The sequence below is a fragment of the Danio rerio genome, chromosome 17 (genome assembly GCF_049306965.1).
Source record: "Danio rerio strain Tuebingen ecotype United States chromosome 17, GRCz12tu, whole genome shotgun sequence".
Lineage (NCBI taxonomy): Eukaryota > Metazoa > Chordata > Actinopteri > Cypriniformes > Danionidae > Danio > Danio rerio.
In genome coordinates, this window is record NC_133192.1 from 9,985,001 (window position 1) to 10,001,365 (window position 16,365).

At 37.5% G+C, this 16,365-nt stretch overlaps 1 protein-coding gene across 2 annotated transcripts in view; it reads left to right on the top strand.

Annotated features, from left to right (window-relative positions):
• The window catches only part of tonsl (tonsoku-like, DNA repair protein), a 55,137-nt gene that overhangs the window by 33,957 nt on the left and 4,815 nt on the right, over window positions 1-16,365 (top strand). The window contains exons 23-27 of one of the 2 annotated variants that reach the window (XR_012392702.1): window positions 2,026-2,333; window positions 9,158-9,329; window positions 11,925-12,100; window positions 13,848-13,921; window positions 15,297-16,341. Coding sequence is in view for 1 of the 2 variants with exons in the window: in NM_001111148.1 (NP_001104618.1) it covers window positions 2,026-2,333; window positions 9,158-9,329; window positions 11,925-12,100; window positions 13,848-13,921; window positions 15,297-15,430 (864 nt within the window). In the remaining variant the exon portion in view is untranslated. 2 annotated transcript variants of the gene reach the window in all.

Below are 16,365 nucleotides of genomic sequence, written 5' to 3' on the forward strand. Positions count from 1 at the left end.
GACCTGCGTGGTCTTTGTTTTACCCATAAACAAATCATACAGTAAATGAATAAAGGCAAGATACACACATAATTACCACCTGTCAATCACTTTTTCTGCGGGACTCGTGAATAGGCAGTGATCTGTGTTGTTATAATGGCGTCGGTAAAAAAGACGCACAACCAACAGGAACCAGCCAACAGTATCTGAGGTGTTCGCTAAAATGACTAAGTACAAGTGAGTGAAAGTTTGAAGCAGTCCTCTGACTGCCTGGACCTGCTGTCTCGAGCGCATGGCTGTGTGTGCGTCTGTGTCTGTGTGGTCACGTGATGTGCATTTTCAGAGGTAGAGGGGAAGGACGGCTGCTCAGAAATGCTACACGCCACTGTGTATGTCAAATCGTTGTCGTTTTTAAAATGCCATTTAAAAACAAAGAGTGTAAACAGGGCCTGAGTGTGTACTTTTCGCGGGCGAATTTGCAACGGGGGCGGGCGGAGGATCGCGATGCCGGTGTTGTCTATCGGATGAACCGTACGTAATACGTACATAGCAGAGCTTGCAAAACTGTGTTTTTTTTTGTGGACAACACGAACGTTGTCAACATAACTCACTGGAAATCAGAAATGCTTACACACCGGCGACTTCATTGAAAGAGGAGAGGGTTTAAGTTCTGTCGACGGGTATCCTGCTTCTGCAGTTTAACAAGCACTTCAACAAGCCTGTTTTTTTTCCCGTTTGGCAAGCCAAGCTGACGTGACATGGGGACGTGGCAGCATCGACGATTCTATTTTTTGATTCAATAATCGAAATTGAGCATAAATTTCGATCGATTTCGATTAAAAGTCGAAATCGTGACACCCCTATTATGGACAGGCACAAACAAAAATATAATTCATAAATCTTTTTGAAACGAATTTCATTAGCTATAATTTGTATCTTCATTGTTATGTATTTTTCGTTGGTCAGTTATGATTGTGATAATACTCTGATTATGAGTCTACCATGTAAACAGCGAATTTTGATTACCTTGAAGGACCACACAAGTCACGAAATGTGGAGTTTTTTACTTTCCATTCAGCATGAGGTATCAAATTCCAATAAAAAAACAGTCTGGTGATGCGACATTAATTGTTTTATACTGACATTTTCCTTCCAAAAACGCTTCTTTGGTCTTATCCATATTTCTTTGCAAGTTGAACACACGTCTTCCACAACAGGAAATTTACAAAAAGTGCAACTGCGTTAATTAACGCATTATATATTTTAAATTAATTGCATGCGTTAACATTCTAATTTTGACAGCACTAGTAATAATGCAAACTCTACACCTAATCTTTTCTATTTGCAAAAAAACTGCATCAGATCATGCCTCTAATGTACATAACTGGGTGGAGATGGATTTTTCCAATTCAGTGTTGTAAGCCTTTTAGCATTAAACAGAGGGTGAAAGCATTTGACTGTGTTAATGACAAGGACACATTTGTGGGGTAAGTCCAAGTAATGTTACTAGGGGGCATGGCTCAATATCTAAAAGAAAACTTGCAAACATTGATTAAAAAATTGATGCCCAAAAGTGCTTAGCGCCGGATAAAGGCAGAAAGTATGAAAAAGATTGGCTGGAGCATGTTGACACCAATCACAAATTGAATCAAAACCAGGGTTAAGTTGAGATATTTTGCCTTAGTCTAAAATACTTTATGCAATAACTTGAGTTGTATGAGGGAATGACAAGCTCAAGAGTTTTATACACAAGACAGAGCCTTGGACCATTCCTAATCTGTGAAATCATGATTGAGATCTGATTACCAGCTCTGTATCATTTTACAAAAGGATGAAGAACTTAACTGTCTAATAAAGAATAAATAGTTGTATAAATTTTAGACTGTATCTTTACAAAGTTTTGCATCTAAAACCCGATCAATTTCTTCGAATTTCCCTTTTTTTAGTGAACTGTCCCTTTAATGTATCATCAGTCATAAATAAATCTGAAATCTTTTACTGTAAAACACACTCACTTCATATATTTCCATACTGTGTGTGTTTCAGAGGAGAACCGGCGCGTGTCTCGTGTGTGTGAGGTTCAGGACAGCAGCTCGTGTGTGAGCGTCTGCGGTCTGAGTTTGTCTCCAGCGTCTCTCAATCCTCTCCTGCGAGCGCTGAAGCTTCAGGCTAGCCTCACCGAGCTGCGCATCTCAGCCAACAGACTCAACGATGAGCTGCTTCCAGAAATGATGGCTGCTGCCGCCACCATGCCTAGACTTAGAGTTTTAGACATTTCAGCCAATCAGATTACGGGAGAGGGTCTCAGGAAAGCATCAGATGCATTTGAAACAAGGAGTCAAGCTGCTTTTCCTGTAAGTCTACTTACAGTTTACCTACTTAGTTTAACGTTAGCTTGCTCATTCATTCAGTAATGCAGGATCTACTAGTATTTAAAGGGCACCTATGGTAAAAAATCTACTTTTCAAGCTGTTTGGACAGATCTGTGTGTTGGTATAGTGTATAGACCGTCATACTGGGGTGATATGAACACACCCAGTTCTTTTTTTTTCAATTTAACTACAAAAAAAAGGGTCGGCCAATTGGAGCTGTTTTCAAATCGATCGCACCATTACGTAGGTGTGCGATCGCCCCACCCACCGAATTGATTGACAGCTGCGCATTAACATGTTCAGGTAGTCGCGTGTATATGTCAACAAGACCAGGCAGACATACGCAAAGCAACCGGGAATAAAAGGTCTGTTCTGTTCGCTAGGATCAGCAATCATCATCAAATGTGATTAAGAGTAAGTTTCACATGTTTAAAGTGTTTAAAACAAGAGTATGTGTGTAATTAATTACAGCGTTTTACTTCAGCTGTACTTCATCAGCACAGCCGCATGTCAGAACAATTATAAAAGAAGACGCTTCAATCCCGGTTTGTGGAAGTTAAATCAGGTTTATTTTGTACATTAGCATAACAGATATCCACACAGTACTCGAGGTTAGCCTTAACTAAGCTAAGCGCGCTCTGTCTGTCTGTCTGTCTGTCTGTCTGCCTGCCTGCCAGCCTGTGTGTGTGTGTGTCATCTGCGGTGTGCGTGTGTATCTGTGTGTGTGTGAGTGTGTGCGTTAACTTTGTAACGATATTGTGTGTGACTCATCAATGCAACTTCACAATACTGATTAGTAAAGGTTAGTTCTTACTGTAGTATCTCACAAACGCTACGTGAGACCTTCTTCCTTTAAGTCTGTCTGTTGTCTGACGCAGCTGAGGGAGGAGGCATGTAGAAACAGTAGGCGGGGAAAAACTCGTCTTAAAGGCGCAGTCCGACAAAACCACCCCCTGCTGGAAATCAGTATAAAACAGCATCTTGTAAAAGGTATAATGAAAAATCTGATGGGTATTTTGATCTGAAACTTTATATACACATTCTAGAGACGCAAAAGACTTATATTAAATCTGAAAAAAGGGGTAACCTAGGTGCCCTTTAAGACATATCTGAATATTATCTCTTAAAGGGATAGTTCGCACAAAAAAAAGTTTACTTACTTGTACAAAACCTGTCTTCTGCTAAACACAAAAGAAGATATTTTGAAGAATGTTGGTTTCTGGCACTTATTGACATTCATAGTATTTTTTTTCAACTATGCAAATCAATGGGTGCCAGCAGCCACCATTCTTTAAAATATCTTTTTTTGTGTTTACAAATGCTGTTTGCAGTACACACACGCACACATATTAGCATTTACTGACACCATGCGGCCATGGTAATTATAGCGGTTAAGAATTACAAAGCACTTTTATTTCTTTATTACAAACATGCACCATTTTAAAAACTAGTGGTGTCAAAATTAATTGTTTCTTCGGTGCGTCGAGATGCAGACGCGGACAATTCGCTATCGGTTCAGTAATAATCATAACCGGTTATTATGTACTGACGTCATTTATCTCCTATGCGCTCTGTCGCGAGGGAGGCGAGCGCAAGTATTTACAACACTCAGCCAACTCAGGGCCGGCCCATGGCATAGGCACCATAGGCATATGCTAAGGGCGCTGTACATCCAGGGGGGCGCCAGAAATGAGCGTGGTTCAGTTGGTTTTGTTTTCGATATTCCTGACACACATTCAGTTATAGATGGCATTAACTCAAAAACCTCTTACCCTAAAAAGATCTAAAGTGTGTTTCCTACAAAAAGACAAAGCTGGTTATGTTTCACAGCTGTCTTTCTTTTTTTCGCTCGACATTACAATCACTGCTTCGTTTAAGCCCTCGCAATATGTGTTTAGCCGGGAGAGCTCGCGCTGAGAGGAGCTCTCAGTAATGGACCGTCGGAAAAGTGCTTCTTTTTTTCGTTTGTTTTCGTTTTTCTGCTCCGCTCAAAGCGAGCTCTCCCTGTTGCGAGGGCTTAAGTGTGTGTGTGTGTTTGTTTGGTGCTGTCTATGTTTGTGTACTGTATGTGTTAGAATGAGAGACAGTGTGGTGCTGTGTGTCTGTGTTTATACAAACAGCTGGTTATAGCCTCCCCCCTAAAATATAACACTGTTTATGGAAAGCATCGTCAATGCACTGTGATGCACCAAGGTATCGAATTGAACCGAATCGATGGCATAATAATCGTAACCAAACCGAACTGTGAGACTAGTATAGGTTCACACCTCTATTAAAAACGTTTTAAACTTAAAAAAAAAAAACAGAGTTGGAACAGATATTGTAATCCCAGTTTATTTGCAAAAAAAAAAAGCTCTGTGGACTTGTTTATACATGTTATTAAAGAAACACGGTGCCTGTCAATCAATTCGGTGGGCAGGGAAAACCACACCTACATCACGTTGCGGTGGGCCTCAAAATCAATGGGATTTGGGTCCTATTTTAACATGAGGACATTTAAAAAAAAAGAGACATGTTGGGTTTATATCACTCCAATATGACATTGGAAACACTATACATACACAGTTCTGTCCAAACAGCTCACAAAAGATGATTTTCATCATAGGTGCCCTTTAATGTAAAATGTTTTATTTTTGCCTGAAATAAAAGCATGGTTAGAATTATTTTAAAAAAAAGAACAGAAGGTAACTACCCCCTATACATACCTAATGTGATGTGTGATAGTAGGGTGTTTTTCCACATCTAATGACAAGTTCAAGGGGTGAGTAAGTGACATCTCGCCTGGTTAGTAAACCATTCCACCAGCACTGAACAACCCTTTTCTAGTGTGAATTGTCATTATAAAGAAGACTTGCATTATTAGTGAATTTAAAGGGTCATGACACCCCCCTCTTTCGGTTCAGGTCTACCTCGGAATGTTTTTAAAAGATGTATCATAATGGGCGTGGAGCTCTGCGAGCAAAGGGCAGGAGTGGGCGTGGCCCGCAGGGGAGAAGGAGGGGAGCGAACAACTGTTGTCAGTTAGCTCATAAAATGAGACACAAACCATGAGGAGACGCGTGATTTTATAGTTTACAAAGTTAAAATGCAATGAAATAAACAGTAATTTAACGCCCTGCTACATTTGTTATTTGTAATTTCATATACACACAACTACAATTTATATCAATATAAAGATAATCGTGTTCAAATAAACACTATAAATGTAGACTTTTCCTCAAGCCCCGGGTCTGAATCATAGGCGTAAATGCAGACTCAGTGCAGCAGGTCTCTTGCCCTGTCTATTTTAACCATTCGCCCTGTTGGTAATCTAGAGAATTTAGGCAAACGCAGCAGCACGGCGATGTGTCTAAATGTGAACAAACTCCTGATAAAATACAACGTTCGCTATTCTTCAATTCTCGTACTGCTCTCCCAACAAAAATGCTTGCTGCACACAAACAGCTTTGCTGTATCCGCCCTGACAGCATCGCGGGGAAAAACATGCAACAAACCCCTTGGATGATGGAAACAAACACATACGAGCTTTCATGAGCTGCTAAATATTGTTTGCCGTGGGTCCGTGACTCACAGCTTGGCACTGGCAGGTCTGCCTTGCCTTTGGAAAGCACGTTCAGTCATGAATAATTAAGAAGCAGGCTTTTCTCATAGGATAAGAAAACTCTCTTTGAATAATAATGAGAACCCCACACTTCACCTTTGCACTTGCAGTTTTGCGTCAATGAAGCAAATTTCTCTAATCAATTTGTAGAGTTGTTATTTATTGAAGTATTAGGTATTATTTCTTTATTCCTCAAGGTGTAGTTTATTAGCTCAAGAAGATGTTTGAAAAATGTCAAAAACTGACTTTAATAGTATTTATATATATATATATATATATATATATATATATATATATATATATATATATATATATATATATATATGATATTGAAATATAATAGTATTTATATATATATATATATATATATATATATATATATATATATATATATATATATATATATATAAATGATATTGAAATATCGAAATGGTGAGTTGTTTAAAGAGAAATAGCTAGTTAAATATTTTACGACTAAGTTACATCTGAAAAATTATACACTAAGTATATATTGCGCACTTTCCTTGGTGTGTCTGAGAAAATCAAAATATGCACATCAGCTTTCAGAACTACATTAAGTAAACAAAAAGACTGTATATTTATGGGAAATTATAATTATTGCTCATAAATCTAATTAGCATCTTCGGATAGAAACTAGAGCTGCACGATTCTGGCTAAAATGAGAATCGCAATTTTTTTTTTTTTGCTTAAAATAAAGGTCACAATTTTCTCACGATTCTGTAGATGTAAAATAAAGGTTTGGATGAGTGGGGTATTATTATTGTTATTTCTCAAATGTATGGTAAAAAAAGCTATATTAATATTATATGTAGGTCTACTGTTTATTCTCATGCACTAAACTTTGTGTTCGCTAAGAAAGAAAGAAGCATATCAAATGCTTGTCGTAGCGTAATCATAACTATGATTATTTATATAGCCATATGATTACTTAAATGTTGTGCACGCTTTCGGTTTCATTTTCACTGCTAAGAGCGGTTCATACTTCCTGCGCGGCTCTCAAACGATCACTCTGTTCCACAAACTGAATGTTATTTACAATTTTTTTACCTGTTATTCACAGCCTATGCAGATTCTGTTCACTAAAGTAGACTTCATTCACAGGCGCGTACCCGCCCTCTCTGTTAGCAGCTCACGTCACGTGTGATTTCGCGGCCTCGAAAACATCATTACATGAAGACAGATATGGCCTTTTTGGGTAAATAATACCTTATAAATGCTGCATGTGACTTTTTCAACACCATTGGTGTCCAAGTTGCTGAACAACGAATGTAAAACAATGTGAAGACTTGTGCAGCCGTCATTTCTTCTCTTCTGAACTTGATTGGCAAAATCGTACAAATTCTGGATTGAGATTGTCTAGGGGGTCAAATCGAGATCGCAATCTTTTTTTCGATTAATTGCGCAGCTCTAATAGAAACACAGCTAGTGGTTACAGATCTCCAGCACTCTTTTGTGTTCAGCAGAAAACTGAAACTCATGATGGTTTTGAATCACTTGAGCATTAGTAAATGGTGAGTAATTTTCATTTTGGGGTGTATGAACCTTTTACAACATTCAGATTGATTCTTTTTCCTTCAATTGATGTTGCAAAATCCATTAATAAAACAAAACCTCATCCAGTCCAATCAAACTACTGTAAAACCTGGATATTCTTTCAAAGCAAGCCTTCTGGAAACTTTCTAAAGGAGTTTTATATCAAACATCTCAGTTCTGATCTCAATAAATGCACCGTTCGTGATGCTTTACAGCAGACATTGTGGCTGCGAGAAACCTTGCAGCTCTTGTAGACCATAAAAAAGGAGAATTTCGATCGTGGGACAGGATGTGGTTAGACGTTTTTGTTCCTGAATTGGGGTTAAGAAAATATGACTTCTCTACTTTCTGGTTTGGCGGTTATGTGTGGGGAGTGTTTATGGTCACGTCTAAAGGAACAGAGACGTGTGAAGATCACACTTGAGAGAAATTATACTGACAGATTACTGAGAACACGATTATAATCCTCTTAAATGATGGTAGAATACTGTTAAAGTCAGAAATATTAGCCCTTTTGTTAAATATGAATTTTTTTATATTTTGTTCTCCAATTATATTAGTATATATTAGTTTTAATAACTCATTTCTAATCTCTATTTTTCTCCTTTATCTTTGCCATGATGACGGTAATTAATATTTGACTTGATATTATTCAAGATACTAGAATTCAGCTTAAAGTGACATTTAAAGGCTTAACTGGTTAATAAGGCAATTTAGGGTAATTAGGCAAGTTATTGTATAACGACGTTTTGTTCTGTACACAATGAAAAAAATATACAGTAGCTTAAAGGGGCTAATAATATTGACCTTAAAATTGTGTTTAAAAAATTAAAAACTGCTTTTATTTTATCCAAAATAAAACAAATAAGACTTTCTCCAGAAGGAAAAAATATTATCAGACATACTGTGGAAAATTATCTTGATATGTCAAACATCATTTGGGAAATATTTAAAAAAAGAAAAAAAAAATCAAAGGGGGGCTAATAATTCTGACTTCAACTGTGATCGTGATTTTCTAAAGTATTACCGCACTTTTTAAACGTTTATTATTACCATTTGTTGAGTCTCCCCATACAGTTTGATATAGCACTTGGACTCGGAAGCTGATTCGTGTGGCATCAATTTTAACATGCAAATATTTAAAACTACAGTATGCTTTAGCATTCATTAACCAAGTGCTGGAAACACTGTAATATATGCAGTAATACTTTACTATGACATGTATAATATATTCTGTTAGATCCCGAAGGAAATTCAATAACATCTCATACCTAAAATACGTAAAACATAGACCATTAACTTACACACATTTCAAAAAGGAAGAAGAATATACTATTAGTAAATTACCATTACTATTACTTTAGTGTCTTGGTTGTTATCCATGGTAGACTTAAACCAACAACAACAACAAAAAAACACCAAAATATTGTCAAATTGTTGTTCTAAAAATATTGTGACTTTATTTAGTCAGTACTGCACACTGAAGTGATTTGACCTGACACTATTAATTTAGAGTTGTTTGACAGATTCATTTTTTGTTTAGTCAATGATGCTTATTTCCCTGTTTATTACTGTAAAGCTGAATTTAATTACTCTCCATATACATGGGACTTGTATAAAGTTTACTTTGAATACACTCTTCTCTCCATAGTGTCTGGAGGAGTTGAACCTAAGCATGAATCCTCTGGGTGATGGTTGGACACAAGCGCTAGCCAGTCTGTTATCCTCTTGTCCTCTTCTGTCCTCTCTGTCCCTGCAAGCCTGTGGTCTTTCTGCGCGTTTCCTCCAGCAACACCGTCTCCTGTTAGCCAACGCCATGGCCAGTAAGTGCAGAATTATTAGCCCCTAGGCCAGGGGTGTCCAAACTCGGTCCTGGAGGGCCGGTGTCCTGCATAGTTTAGCTCCAACTTCCTCTTAAACTCCTGCCTGGAAGTCTAGGGCCCCGTTTACACTGCCAGTTAAATGTGAGTCAATTCTGATTTTTTGCGCATTTGTGGCACCGATCGGATCTGTTCTATGACTGTGTAAACATGAAAAAAACGCAAGCATTCGGATATTCAGAGATCGGTTTCAGGCCTCCTTCATATGTGGAAATAAATCCGATATAAATCGGATATGTGACAATGCGACTGTCATGTAAACAGGCAGATCGGATTTATTGAGGCTTTCCGTTTTATATGTTATTAAACTTGCGACAATGTGGTGCTTCTCCCTGGTTTATTGACATAGAAGAAAGAGTGTGTGTGGAGACGCCGACGCGATAAACAACAACAGAGGAAACATGGAGGAGGAAAGAAGTCAGTCACCACAATTTGCTCCCACTAGATCTGAGATCTCTCTCGTACCCACAAATTCCTCTGAATTGTGGAGGACACCATATTTAAATCATAGGTGCAAGCTGCGATGATGGCCCTTTCCCACCTCCGCCTCAAAATCATTTTAAAGTTGGGCGAACTTCGTGTTTTAACTTTTGCTTTTTGTCGCTATTGGCTATACATAAAATAACTTTATTCTCTCCAACACCAGTGCGCACACTAGGGCTTTGCAATTAATCGAAAATTCGTTTTCGGTTTCTAACGATTATAAAAAAAAACATTAATCGAGATAGACGATTATTTCATCATATCCCGCCCCCTTTCCAGTTGTACACATTTGTTCCTCTACAAAGCTCAGTTCTACGTGAAAATGACTGAAAGCATGTGCTGTATCTGTAACTTTTGCAACACGGGATGCACATCATTTATATTTTTAAAATCACAAAAGAGCACATGCTGTTGTGTGTGTGCGTGCCGCGCTCGGCCTCGGACAGGTAGAGTGTGTGTGCATGCCGCGCTTAGCATCAGACAGCAGAGCAAACACACATCTAACGCCATCATAATTTGAGCACTTTAATAGTCAAATACATGCACATTTGTGTTAGAGCGCAGCGTTCAGTGATTATTTATATTAATCCTTGTGTGTTTAATAAACAAACAAGTTGAGAGTCAAAAGACGTGAAAGAGAAACCATATCAGAGCTGAGCTATTCTTAAAGTGACAGCGTGCAAATATTCCTGCTGCTGCCTGTTTTTTATTATTAATCAAACAATAAAGGAGAAAATCCCTCACTGCTCTTGACTTAAGGACTTTTTTTAGCTAAATTTTTTTCTTACAGTGAAGATGCTTAAAGCACAGTTTAAACATAACAGATTTAATAACTCATTTCTAATAACTGATTTCTTTTATCTGTGCTATGATGACAGTACATTATATTTTACTAGATATTTTTATTAAAGCCATTAAAAATAGGTTTAAAAATATTTAAACCTGCTTTTATTCTAGCCGAAATAAAACAAATCTTTCTCCTGGGAAAAAAAATGATATAAAAAATATTAAAATAATAGTATATTTAATACTATTAAATACTGGTTAAACATAATTTGGGAAATATTTATATATAAAAATAAATTCACTGAAGGGCGAATAATTTTTACTTTAACTGATAATCGTTTTGAATAATCGTGATTACAATTATGACCAAAACAAATCGTGATTATGATTTTTCCCATAATCGAGCAACCCCAGTGCACACAGACAAAGGCTACATCTTCAACTACACACACACACACACACACACATCAGGGCTATACCATTACATAAACTGCGTGGGGATGAATCTAGACTAAACCATTCACTTCTTACACTACACTTCGCATATTTTGCAGAGCTGTAAACAAGACTATTTCTTCCATCGTGGCTAGTGTGGCACAGATGCTAGAACCCGCCTTTATGTATGCGCGACATCGTAAATTGTATGACAAGTGTAAATGCATAAATTGTACATGGGTCACAATTAAAACAACGTGTAAACTGACAGACAAAAAAATCAGATATAGGCAACAAATCGGAATTGGGCATCAAGACCTGACAGTGTAAACGGGGCCTAGTATACCTAGAAAGAGCTTGATTAGCTGGTTCAGGTGTGTTTAATTGGGGTTGGAACTAAAATGTGCAGGACACCGGCCCTCTAGAAATGAGTTTGGATTCCACTGCCTTTTTTCAAGATATTAGTATTCAGCTTAAAGTGACATTTTACTAGGTTAATTAGGGAATTAAGGGTAATCAAGAAATTGTATAACAGTGGTTTGTTCTGTAGACAATCGAAACTAATATTGCTTTAGGGGGCTAATAATGTTGACATTAAAATGTTTAAAAAAAATTTAATCTGGTTTTATTCTAGTCAAAATAAAACAAATAAGACTTTCTCCAGAAGAAAAAATATTATCAGAAATACTGTGAAAAAATCCTTGCTCTGTTAAACATCATTTGGGAAATATATAAAAAAAAAATCGCATAATCTTGACTTCAACTGTGTTTGATCTCAGCTGGTTAGACCTTGCTTTGTTTCTCTAATGTATTGATTGTTTTGTGCATTCACAGGCACTGGAAATATGCGGTCTGTGTGCCTCTCCCATAATGCACTGGGCTCTACTGGTTTTGAGCTTGTGTTGAAGACGTTACCAATGCATTGTCTCACGCATCTGGAGCTTTCTGCAGTATGTAGAGGTCCATCTGACCAGCCTTCCATGGAAATCCTTACTAAACTCCTTGCACAGGTAGAGACCTTTGATGTTGTAAAGTTTTTTTTTTGTGAAGAATAATATAACAGGATATGGTATTATTATGATATTGACCAAAGCTGCAAACAAAGGTTACTTTGAACAGTACTGTGCAAACGTCCTAAGCACTAGACCAGCTTTGTGGCCCAAGACTTTGGCACAACCCACATAGCAAAATGTCTCTGGCCCAGCTCTGGCCCACATAATCAGGTTTTGCTTGGCCCACATGCCGCAGTGAATTACGGTACATGACTAGACCAAATCTGGCTTTCAGACAAGGGCCAAACACGGACCATATCTGGGCCAAGTCTCAGCCAAGTTAATAACTCATAACTGGGCCTGAACTGGGCCAGATAGGTTGGTTTGTCACGATTGCAATGAAATTGATAAACCCATGGAGTGATGTGCTTTAGGCACACTATGGGCACGCTTTTTCTCAAAGTGACCTGATTGGTTGAATTTTTTTTCTTTACTCAAAAATAATTTTAGTGTATTTTAAATGTGGGTCAAGACTGGCCAAACTCACATGGCCCACTTATCAAATTTTTAAATCTGGGCCAAATACTACGTTTTTCATCTGGCCCAAATCTTGTGTGCCGCCTTAAAGACGGTGCCACCACTGCCAAACCCGGGCCATGTTTGGCCACATGCTGTATGCCAGTGCCGGACGAATGCCTGCTGTGCCAGCTTTATGCCAAATCTGGGCCAGAATTCTTTGCTACTAGGGAATGTATAATCAATCAGTCTCTTTATTAAAAGCAAACAGAAAATATAAGAAATATCTTTAAAAATGTGCTTTCTTTACAGCTTCTACTGTTTTGTCCTAAATGTCTTGACATTTTCTGAAATAATATGTTGTGTACCCGGGTGCTCCGGTTTCCCCCACAGCTCAAAGACATGCGGTACAGGTGAATTGGGTAGGCTAAATTGTCCGTAGTGTGAATGTGTGTGTGGATGTTTCCCAGAGATGGGTTGCGGCTGGAAGGTCATCCGCTGGGTAAAAACTTGCTGGATAAGTTGGCGGTTCATTCTGCTGTGGCGACCCAGAATTAATAAAGGGACTAAGCCGACAAGAAAATGAATGAATGAATGTGTTGTGTAATATCAGGATTCTTTTAGCACTTTCCAGAGTTCATCCTTAGACTGTCTTATCTGTTCAGGTGGTCTCATACAGCTTTTATAACAGGGGTGTCAAACAGTTTAGTTCCAACCCTGCTTCAATTTTGGCTTAACTTTTTAACCTCGTTCGTGTTTTACCGTCATGCTTTTAAAAAAAAAAAAAAAATGCTAAATTTCCGCAATGACATATGATGGCTTGTGCAGGGGCTGTAGTGCTCTCCCAATTCTTAGGGGTAATATTTGAAGCCATTCCCCTTTACACTCAATGTTAAGGGCCAGGGGGAAGGGGTACAAAAATAGAATTGTGATTGGGCCAGTGTTACAGTGTAATGATTTATAATTTTTTTTATGTTATTATTAATTGTCAATATGAGCTTTTAAATTTAAGTGCGGCCACCAGTTGTTGTTGTTTGTTTTCCCTTTTATTCCGCAAGTATGAGTTTTAATAATGACAGGAAAAGCACAAATTGATCAGATATGAATGATTTCTGAAGGAAGTAACCGTTGTCTTAAATATTGTGATTGAACGAATGATAAAATATATGTAATGGCTTTCAGTCTGTGCTTTTAAAATTGGCAGCGTTCATCTGCTGTGGACACAATGTTGACTGATTTTGTTTTTTAGGGGGATTGTCCACTCACACACTTAAATCTGTCTGGAAATGGACTTACAGACCACAGCATCCTCCTGCTTGCTAGGTGAGTGATTCAACTATGTTTATTTTTATGCATTTTGCAGACACCTTTATCCAAAAATACTGAAAGAAAACTTATTCTGGCTCTTTCATGCTGTATATGTTTATTGTGTTAGTATGCAAAAGCACATAAATCCAGTGTAAAACTACTCATGAAGGCTGTATTTACACTGCAGATCTTGATGGTCAATTCCGATTTTGTGACTCAGTATCTGATTTGTTTTGATGACCTGCTTACATCATCTTTTAAAAGTGAATTGTCTCCAAACGTCTGCATTTACACAGCACACGGCAAAGGCGCAATGACTAGCAGCTGATAATTAAAGAGTGCTCTTTTCTCTATTCCTGTATGTAATCTGTTCGAGCTTTTGACAAGCTGTTTTACTATAGTTTATGACAGAAAGGTTTTCATTTGTCCATCTTCTTTTGATAAATAGGCTTTTTTAACCTTTAGGCATCTTAATGTAATGTCCATGGCGTGATTTATACACGTGATGTAGCTATTGCACTCTCCTGCTCTAACATGCTTATACCTGTGCTTTATGACAATATAAAAGCTGTTTAAGTCCTCGTGTATGAGATTTAAGGTTTGGGACTCTGCTCAAGTCTGTTCTGAAATGAAAGTGTCAGACTTGACGTCATTCGCTATGGTTTTTAATCACTTTTATGGCAAAGAATAAGTCCTTTTCCTGGTCTTTAAACTGAAATATCTCAACATAAACAAAGGAGGCTGAGAAAAATGTTCATGTTTGGCACTTAGAGGTTTTCGCATCTAAACTCTTCTACACTGCCACCAGTTGGGTAACACATGTCTTACGAAACAGATCAATGTGTTTTTGTAACTCAAATATTTCTAGATTAGAGTTTTAAGAGTATAAAATTCATTATGTCTATGGAGTATCACTGTACACCACATATGGGTAGTTGCTTTTTTTGTAAAACATTTTTGAAGAAACAAATATTATATATTTATGTAGTTTGAAGTCTGATGTATGAATAAATAAGGGGTCTCTTACATTATCAATTCTTTCCGTTTTTTACTGTGTTTTGTACCAAAAAAAGTCCTGTTGTGACTGCAAAAATGAAGAAAACCAATGCTTACATTTACATTCAGCAACTTACATTTGAAGATGCATTTAGCGATTCAACAAGAAGAGGCAATACACACAAGAAGAGCTCATACAAATAAACTGTGCTCAGTAAATAGTGGGGACTTACCTTACACACCCTTATACAATGTGTGTGTTCACTTCTCACTACTCCTAATGTGTATGCGCTAACTTTGAAGGGTTAAATCCTGAGTATAGTTTATTTATTTAGCATTCACATTACTTGCAGTTCATAAACCTTCATTAAGAACTCCTAATGTGTGTTTTTAGGTGTCTTCCTGTCTGTCCTTCCCTGGTGTCTTTGGATCTATCAGCCAACCCTTTAGTGACCTCGACTGGCCTTCACAGTCTCCTCAACGGTCTCATGGAGGCCAGAAGGCCTCTGGGTCATCTCAATCTTCAAGGTATTTTCTTATATTTCAAGTGCATTTTAGTGATATTCGCTGCCTGCGTTATCTGAGTTAATCAGTAAGTCTTATTATCAGTGTATAGTGTGTGTGTGTGTGTGGCTGCATAAATAGTTCTGTTTTTTTGTGTATTTTGCTTTTGGATGCTGCAAGTGGTTTAGTGGTTGTTGGTCTGGTCTTATACCAGAAAACCCCATAACGGTCATGAACTCTGCAGTCTTGAGCAGTTTTTATGTTGACTTGAGAAAGCCAACATACTGTTATGCTACTCTGTCCTTGAAAACAAACGTATCTCCTCCTAGGCCGTTCATGCCACAAGGCCCAAATGTGGTCAAAATGTGCTTTCTACATTCAAGATTGTTGCTATATCTCCTCATGCCTATAAGACTTATTGTTTATTTAATAAAAAATGTTAAATATTAAATTTTCTATAATCCGGGCATATAAAAAAATTATACAAGCCCCAAATTTGGCCAAAAGCTGTATATAGATGCGTTAGATTTTGTTGCTATATCTTTAAGGTTTGTCAGACTTATAGTTTTCCAATAAATAATTTTTAAGCATTATTTTTCTCAAAATATGGCAAGCCATTTTTGACTTAAACTCCATATTTTTTACTGATATGGCAAGCCAACTTTGCATGTATCACCATCACACTTATTAAGCATTGTATTTTCAAAAAAATACGGCAAGCCATTTTTACATAATGTTCATTCCCTTAGTCTCTTTATTAATCAGGGGTCGCCACAACGGAATGAACCGCCAACTTATCCAGCATTTGTTTTACACAGCAAAAGCACTTCCAGCCGGGCATATAAAAAAATTATACAAGCCCCAAATTTGGCCAAAAGCTGTATTTAGATGCGCTAGATTTTGTTGCTATATCTTTAAGGTTTATCAGACTTATAGTTTTCCAATAAATAATTTTTAAG